The 8072-nt window shown below is 45.7% G+C and overlaps 1 protein-coding gene and 1 non-coding gene across 2 annotated transcripts; one reads left to right on the top strand and one right to left on the bottom strand.

Moving 5' to 3' along the window:
• Positions 1-2135: 2135 nt before the first annotated feature.
• Positions 2136-2207, bottom strand: TRNAM-CAU. Its single transcript has one exon. It is a non-coding gene; the product is annotated as a tRNA-Met (tRNA).
• A 256-nt stretch (positions 2208-2463) lies between these two features.
• On the top strand, positions 2464-8007 carry ILF2 (interleukin enhancer binding factor 2). Its single transcript, XM_045298442.1, has 10 exons — positions 2464-2537; positions 3103-3162; positions 3724-3766; positions 4182-4286; positions 4937-5014; positions 5256-5358; positions 6113-6178; positions 6441-6557; positions 6795-6873; positions 7039-8007. Exons 1-10 carry the CDS (start codon positions 2533-2535, stop codon positions 7151-7153), a joined length of 771 nt encoding a protein of 256 aa, XP_045154377.1. The 5' UTR covers positions 2464-2532; the 3' UTR covers positions 7154-8007.
• Positions 8008-8072: the final 65 nt, after the last annotated feature.

Here is an 8072-nt window from a genome sequence, read left to right as displayed (position 1 = left end):
TGAGAGAGTGAATGAGAGTGTGAGAGAGTGAGTGAGAGTATGAGAGAGTGAGTGAGTCAGTGAGTGAGTGAGGGAGTATGAGTGAATGAGAGTGAGTGAGTGAGTCTAGGCCTTATTTCTTTGAGAGTAATTTTCTCGGACAGAGAGCATTATAAAGTTAATCATGGCAGGAGTAGGTAGGTTAAAATGTAATGCTTTATCATTTGATCTCCCCTTTGACTCATTTGAAAGTGGTTTCTGTTTTTAAAAAAGTAAATGTGTGGGTAGTCTTAATTACCATCAACTTAATAAATAAATAAGTATGAAGGTATTGTGAGAATGCAAACATATAATTCAGATTCTATACAACTACACCTATCCAATCTAAATGACTGCATGTGACCACACAAACACACAGTTTTACAACAAATGTTCATCACTTTATTCATATGGCCCCCAAAGTTTTAGCATTGCCTTACCTTGTTTTCAGACCTGATTTCATCAACAGAAGAACGGATAAAAAATTTTTTTAAAATTTAAATAATTTTGTGATATAATTAACATATTTCACAAATACAATTCAATAGTTCAACCGTAGTAAGAAGATTGTTCAATCATCACCACAATCAACTCTGGAACATTTTCTTCCTCTTTGTACCCACTGGTTGTGGAGCAACAAAGTTTGATACAGTTATACAATGGAATGCTACTTAGAACTGAAAGAGAACACATTGCTGATAAAGGCAAAACTGGGAGAATCCCAGGACGTGTTGAGCTAAAGAGGCCAGGCATAAAAGTGCACCTAGAATATAATTCTAAAACGAGTCTGTACAAATAGAAATCAGAATAGTGATTGCCTCTGTGAGCAGGGCCAAGGGGCAGGAAGCCATTTCTGGAGGCGATGAGAAGGTTCTTTCTCTGACTGGGTAGTGGTTGCACGGACATAATCTAGTGCTCAAAATGAATGGCGCTGTGCACTGTCGTCCATTCCGGTGTATGTAAATTACACGTCAATGAAGTCCTTAAAAGATCTCCACAGTATTAATTCAGGAGGGAGTGGTGGTGGTAAATGGAATTAAATTATGGCTGCATTTTTCATGAGGAGGGGGAAAGAATCACAGCGCAGGCTTTGCTAAGTAAAGTACACATGTTGCAATTTTTAGGGTAACCATTTAAAAAGTAGGGGGGGGGAAAGAGGGTGGGGACGAGGAGGGAGTAGAGTGGGTGGAAGTTTCCCAGCAACAGAAGGCACGATCGGAAGAAAAGAGACCGTGGAGAACACGGAGCACACAACGTGCTGGGTTTAAGGGCAAACACGGAAAATCCGCACGTGTTGTGGATGAATTCTGGTTTAAGGATGCAATCTTCCAAAGAATTTGTGAAGCGTAGAGAAGCGAGTGAACCTGGGAGCAGGGACTAATCCGCTGCTTTGCTGCTTGCCGTTGCCCTGGCTCTGTCTCCATCCAACCCCCCTGGCCCAAAGGTGTGTGCATTTCGTGCGGATCCCCCACCCCCACCCCCGGCCGGGCCGTTGCCCGTCGCAGATCGGTTCCTCTCGCCGCACCTTTGCAGCCACCTGAGCGGCACCCGGACGCGGGGACTCCCTGCAGGCCCTTCCGAAAGGGCCCACGTCACTGGTCAGCGCGGAGGCCAGCTCAGAATGCTGGACTTTTGAGGGAGGGTGGGGGAGGGAAGGAAAAAAATGAGGCGCTGATACCAAGGGCTCAAATAGAAAGAAAATGTTTCCAAAATGATGATGACAACATACGTACAAATGTGCTGGACGAAACTGATGGATGTACGGATTGTGATGAGTTAGTTGTATGAGCCCCGAATAAAATGATTTAAAAAAAAAAGAATGCTTAATTTTTGTGGGAAGAAATTTTATAAAAATGTTTATAAAGGGCATATAAATAGATCTATGTGCCTATATTTATAGGTTTAGTATTAAGGTAGCAGAAGGATATTGGGCCTCCACTCAAGTAATCCCTTAATGCAAGAATACTTTCTTCTATTAAATTGGCATTCTAGGATCCTCACCTTCCCTAAAAATGTTGTTTATATCTAGTACAGAAATAAACACTACGCCTATTTGAAAATTTAATTTACACGTATTCCTTAATGAAGGAATAAAAAAATACCTCAAAACATCTTGATAGCAGAGGATGGTTTCGATCCATCGACCTCTGGGTTATGGGCCCAGCACGCTTCCGCTGCGCCACTCTGCTATCTGTAACAATACGCTGCCCAAACTCTATAAATGCTCTTCCAGAGGGCGTGATGCGTCACAGCGCCTTCTAGCGTCTGATCCTAAAATTGTCATGGTTGTCAAACCTATTCTTATTGGCTGGTTCCTGACGCAGTAGACGTGTTTTCATTGGTTCGTAGCCCGATTTGCCAGAATAAACCAATAGGCCTGAGCGAGGGGGCTATGGCGGGAACCAATCACATCGGGTTTTGTTGGGACGCGCCGGCCCGCTGCCTCCCCGCTGGTTTGTGCCTCCGAGGAAGGGGCGGTTGGTGTGGCCTCCATTGTTCGGGACTTGGGGCGCCATGAGGTGAGGCCCGGGCGCTCTGGGAATGTGTCGTATATTGGTCGGGCAGTCGGTGAATGGGGAGTCTAGAACCTGGGAACTTCAGGCCCGGGAGGCGGGGAGGCGCCCGCCCAGGCGGACCCACGGGCCGGGGAGTGGAAGGCGAGTCGCCCGGCTCGGTCCCTCGGGGCCTGCGCTGGCCCCGGGGAGCAGTAGCGCCGTTTGGACGGAGGCGGCCGGACCGTGTCGCATTCATCTCCGTGCCGGACACAGGCTCAGTCAATGGGCTGGGGCGCTAATGGGCGGAGTGAGCAGCCTCCTTGGCCGCCGAAGTGTTGGCTTTGAGGCGCTCCAGGGATCCGAGTGCCATTTCCATAGGGACTCAGGGTGTTGGGGCCCCGTCATTGTCGCCAGGGGTGTGTGTGGTGATTCCGTTATCCACGTGAACAGGTCGTGGAGGAGGGGCTAGGTTACCTTTGGATTGGGACGAGGTGGATGGGGCAGGGTCCCCCGGGTACCTCAGCGTGATGGCGATGGAGATTCCTTGACTGAAGTCAAAGTAAAATCGAACCCTTTGACGCATTTCTAGGGGTGACAGAGGACGTGGTCGGGGCGGGCGCTTTGGCTCCCGAGGCGGCCCAGGAGGAGGGTGAGTGCTGGTTTTTAAACATCTCTGCCCTGCGCTGTGCCTGTGTCACGCATCTAGATAGCAGTAAACGGCTACCCGCTTTTGTGAGACCCAGCTGTGATTTAGTAGCTCTATTCTGCTAAATGTTGAGTGTGACCCCACCCCCAGGAGACCGGCACTGATTGTGAGGAGAGCACACACGTTTCCCAAATGGCTCAAAAACTCAGTGCCATCGAGTTGATTGTGCCGTGGAGGACAGAGTGGAATCCTGGGGGCATCCCAAGGTTCTGTAGCGCAGCATCATCACGGTATATGATCCGAACCAATTGTCAGTAGTTGAGGGAAAGGTTGGGGTGCAATATACAATTAGGCCATCATAACTTTGAGCCACCTTTTTTTTTTTTTTTTAATCTTAAAGTTTTAATTGGGGAAGCTCAGTGTGCTCTGGGGGGTTGAAAATGCATACATCTCTTGATTTCAGCTTCCAAGAGGTGCTAGAAAGCCAGGCTTTGGTTTTGATTAAGTTTCGCTTAAAGTCTCATTTGATTTCTATGTCAATGATTTGGGCTGTTCTTATTTTAGGTTCCGGCCCTTTGTGCCTCATATCCCATTTGATTTCTATTTGGTGAGTACTTTGTGTTGTGTGTGTTTCTTGCTCATTGGTACCTGTAGTTGTAGAAACAGCTTAACATCTCCTTTGTTCAGTCAAACGGTTCAGAGGAGAAGACATTTGCGAATGAAAATGGGGTTTTGTGTTTTGCTTTACTTACAAAACATGTCAGGGGTGAGGAGATAATTCTTTGACTGACTTTGAGCATTAATATGATTTATATTTTTTGTTGGTCATTATATTCTTGGTGTATCTTAACGTTAAGGTGGTTCAAGCTTAAATTATGGCTGACCCTTCTGGTTTGCATCCTTGTCTGTAGTAGACAAGTAGAAAGTGTACTTTTCTTTTTCCTGTTGTAGTACCAGAAAGTCTTTCCTAGCCTCCATTTTTGTTACGTGTTACATATAGTGGTTGTGTATTTCTGCTTCAGTGTGAAATGGCCTTTCCCCGAGTCAAGCCAGCACCTGACGAAACATCCTTCAGTGAGGCCTTGCTGAAGAGGAATCAAGACCTTGCTCCCAATTCTGCTGAACAGGTGAGGGTTACCCAAGAAGGTTAGACTCCTGAATAGCTATACGCAAGGTAACGTTATCTGAGCTGAAACTGAAACTCTACAAAGAACGTAATTGTTCTCCTTATTACTCATGTGGCTGGAGATGGAGAGCTAGATAAACGAATAAATATAAATACGTAGGGGTGTGTGTGTACCATTTACATATGCAGTCAGATTTTAAAAGAATCATTTTATTGGGGGCTCATATAACTCTTAATCACAATCCATCCATCCATCCATTGTGTCAAGCACACTTGTACATTCGTTGCCCTCATTCTCAAAATAGTTGCTCTCCACTTAAACCCTTGGTCACAGCTCCCCACTCCCCATTCTGTTGGTTCAAAGTTTTTTCTGGCATATTCAAGGCCAAAAGCAAAGCTCCAGTGCCACTGAGTTGATGCTGACTCTTAGCGCCCCTCTGAACCATTGGGACAGGGTAGAACTGCCCTTGTGAGGGTCTGAGACTAGCAGACAGCCTAATCTCGCTTGTATTCAAGGGCAGCAGGGCCAAATTGTTTTTAAAGCCTGCAAGTTGGTACTGACTAGGCTTGTCTAGAAGGCATTAGGGAACATACGCAAATCTCTGAGAAACTGTCATTCTTGCTTCATGCGTTTTTTTTTACCCCCTCCAGGCTTCTATCCTCTCTCTGGTGACAAAAATAAACAATGTGATTGACAATTTGATTGTGGCCCCGGGAACATTTGAAGTGGTAAGTGTTTATTGATTGAGTTCTGTAAGGGCAGGCTTGGCATCATTGACTGTTCCTTGGGTCTTATCTGAATTTTCAGTTGCCTTTCTCTAAATCCAAGCCTATAATGGGAAGTGCAGTGCATTCCTGTCTAATCCGAATCCTGGGTTGAGTCTCTTTCTGCTGTCAGCTAACCATGATATGGCAGTCTTTCATGTGGGTTTGGAGTTCCAAAAAGAACTAGGCAGCCCTTTTCCAACAGCAAATTGAAGAGGTACGACAAGTGGGGTCCTATAAGAAGGGGACTATGACGACGGGACACAATGTGGCTGACTTGGTGGTCATCCTGAAGATTCTGCCAACATGTGAGTGCACCGGGAAGCAGAATACTACACCATGTGGTTTGGGGCCCAGTAATCGTCAAAGCCTAGATTCCTTGGGAGAAAGGGTTTTTGCAAGACGACTGGGAAATGGGGTTTTCCACTTGTTAGGGTGATAGGGGACAAACTGGAGTGGGTACGGAGACTGGATGGCCAGTTGTAGGACAGTATTTCTTAACTGGGGGTGACTTGTTCCCCTGGGTAATTTGACCTGGGGACATTGTTGGTTTTCACAACTAAGGGGAAGAAGGTTGTGTGCTACTAGCATCAAGTGAGTGGAGCCAGGGGTGCTGCTAAGCATCTTCCAGAGTACAAGATGGCCCTGCCCACCACACAGAATTATCTCTCTCCAAGAGGTCACTACCAGTTGGGCTGCTGACTGCAAGATCAGCAGTGTGAAACCACCAGCCGCTTCACTGGAGAAAGATGAGGCTTTCAACCTGTAGAGGTGCTGGGAGTTGGTATCACTGATGGCAGTGAGTTTGGCTTCGGTGTGGTAATGTAATGTTACCATTGAGGAGAATCCCTGTCGCAGGACAAGAGTTTAGGAAGTATTCTGTTCACCGAGCGCTCTAATTTCTATGCCAGTTTCTCTTGTTTCAAAGTGTGCAAAGTAGCTTAGAGATGCTGAGAACATCTGGAGATTTTTTTGAAATTTAAAGTTAAACTGTGATGGTGAAAACATCAAAGCACGTCATCAGATTATTACAATACTTATTATTTTCCTTTTCTCATCTAGTGGAAGCTGTTGCGGCCCTTGGGAACAAAGTTGTGGAAAGCCTAAGAGCACAGGATCCTTCTGAAGGTTTGCGTTTGTTGCTCATGGGCTGTTTTAGTGGTCATAGAAATCTGTCATTAAATGTGCTTTAAACAAAAGTGGGTCGGGCTATGTAGAAAAGTATCAGAGTTTGATGTTGGGAAGTGTATTACCGGGGCCTCAGGTGTTCAAGATCCAGTTGAGCTCTCTTCTAAACTGTATTCTGACCTTTTGTTGCTATTTTAAAATCAAGTTTGCCTCCTCCTCTTCCTTCGGTCATTGAATGCACATAGTTGTTTTTTTCTTTCAGTTTTGACCATGCTGACCAGTGAAACTGGCTTTGAAATCAGTTCTTCTGATGCCACAGTGAAGATTCTCATTACAACAGTGCCCCCCAATCTCCGGAAACTGGATCCAGAGCTCCATTGTTAGTCCCTTTCTCCATTGCTGGGTCACCTGTGGGAAACGGGGAGTGCTGTTCCATATGAACCTTCGACTTGAATTTACCCTGAACTTTGTGGTTTCCCTCGGTGATTGGACATGTGGAGAGTTTCCGTATTAGCCATTGAAATAGTTGTCCTGGCCTCCTTCCTTTCTTGGGTTGTGGGAATGGCAGTGGAGGCTTGCTCACTGAGGGAATGTTTTGCTTTTGCTTGTCTTCCAGTGGATATCAAAGTATTGCAGAGTGCCTTAGCAGCTATCCGGCATGCTCGCTGGTTTGAGGAAAATGCTTCTCAGTCCACGTGAGTCCCTCCACTTAGCAAAAGATAGGATACCCTCATATTTCCTGGCAGCTGTTTTACCTGCAATCTAGATTTAGGTCATTCCCTACCCCCCACCCCGGTCTCAAAATAAGCAAATTTAGACAAAACATGTAGTTCTAATCTCTGGGTTTCTTTTATCTTCAGAGTTAAAGTTCTCATTAGGCTGCTGAAAGACTTGAGGATTCGTTTTCCGGGATTTGAACCCCTCACACCATGGATTCTTGACCTACTGGTAAGAAGGGTAATTCAGAGTTCTTGACTATCCTTGTGTAATAATAATAGTTATGAAACCCATCAGAATATGAAATTTGGTTACAGCTTAAAGACATTTCATTGGTGGACAAGGAATCCAATAACAGTTCAGAGTTTGCTACTTCATTAGGTTGGGGAGGGTAAAACTGAGTTCTTGCTGATATGGTGCTCCTTGTCCTTTGTCTATTCGTTTAGCCATCTGCGGTTTACTAAGGGACTGTGTCTGCTCCCTAACTAATCTTTTCTAGTCTAGTTGGAGCAGGTGCGTACAGTTCTTACATTAGAAAAGAGCGTGGAGCCCTTTGAGTGGCTTACGTGCCGCAGGTGAAGGTGGGTGTGTTGATGCCTTTGTTGCAAGGAAGGTTTGGTCTGTCATTTCAAGGTGCGGGCAGATTTCGGTGGCATTACAGTGGGACTTCGAAGATGGTGGCCAGTCCTGCCACTTTGGATGGTTATAGCTCTCCGCTACCATTAGTCCAATCTCATTCCTTAGACTCCTGAATGGGCGTGGGATGCTGCTTCCAAGTTTCCCACTTTAGCACTTGAATGCTGAATTTTCCTTGTTCGCCATGTCGAAGGACCTGAGTCGTGAACATTTCCGTCTGTTTGTGTTGAATTTTGTTAACCAGGACAGAAGTGGTGTGAAGCTGTGTAGTGGAGGGCAAGTAGCTCGTCGTCCATAGGCAAGACATTTGTAACCAACTGAACCAGTCTCAAATGAGCAGTTTTCCTTGTGATTAAAGTTTTAGTTTGAAGACAGAATTGCCTTTAAAGATAGATTTGCCGGGTCTACATGTGACCTCCTCCCTGGGGAACGGACAACAGAAAAGTGGGTGAAGGGAGACATCGGATAGGGCAAGATATGACAAAATAGTAATTTATAAATTATCAAGGGTTCATGAGGGAGGGGCAGTGGGGAGGGAGGG

This window comes from Echinops telfairi, unplaced genomic scaffold (genome assembly GCF_000313985.2).
Source record: "Echinops telfairi isolate 266 unplaced genomic scaffold, ASM31398v2 ScPeMD7_7425;HRSCAF=8463, whole genome shotgun sequence".
NCBI lineage: Eukaryota > Metazoa > Chordata > Mammalia > Afrosoricida > Tenrecidae > Echinops > Echinops telfairi.
The sequence above is the reverse complement of the archived record's forward strand: the minus strand, read 5'-3'. Positions and strand labels throughout refer to the sequence as shown.

Excerpts from the sequence above, each read along its gene's own strand:
- ILF2 (XM_045298442.1), top strand. Across the intron at positions 5,015-5,255 it reads CCCCGGGAACATTTGAAGTG|CAAATTGAAGAGGTACGACA; the intron begins GTAAGTGTTTAT and ends CTTTTCCAACAG. Across the intron at positions 6,558-6,794 it reads ACTGGATCCAGAGCTCCATT|TGGATATCAAAGTATTGCAG; the intron begins GTTAGTCCCTTT and ends CTTGTCTTCCAG.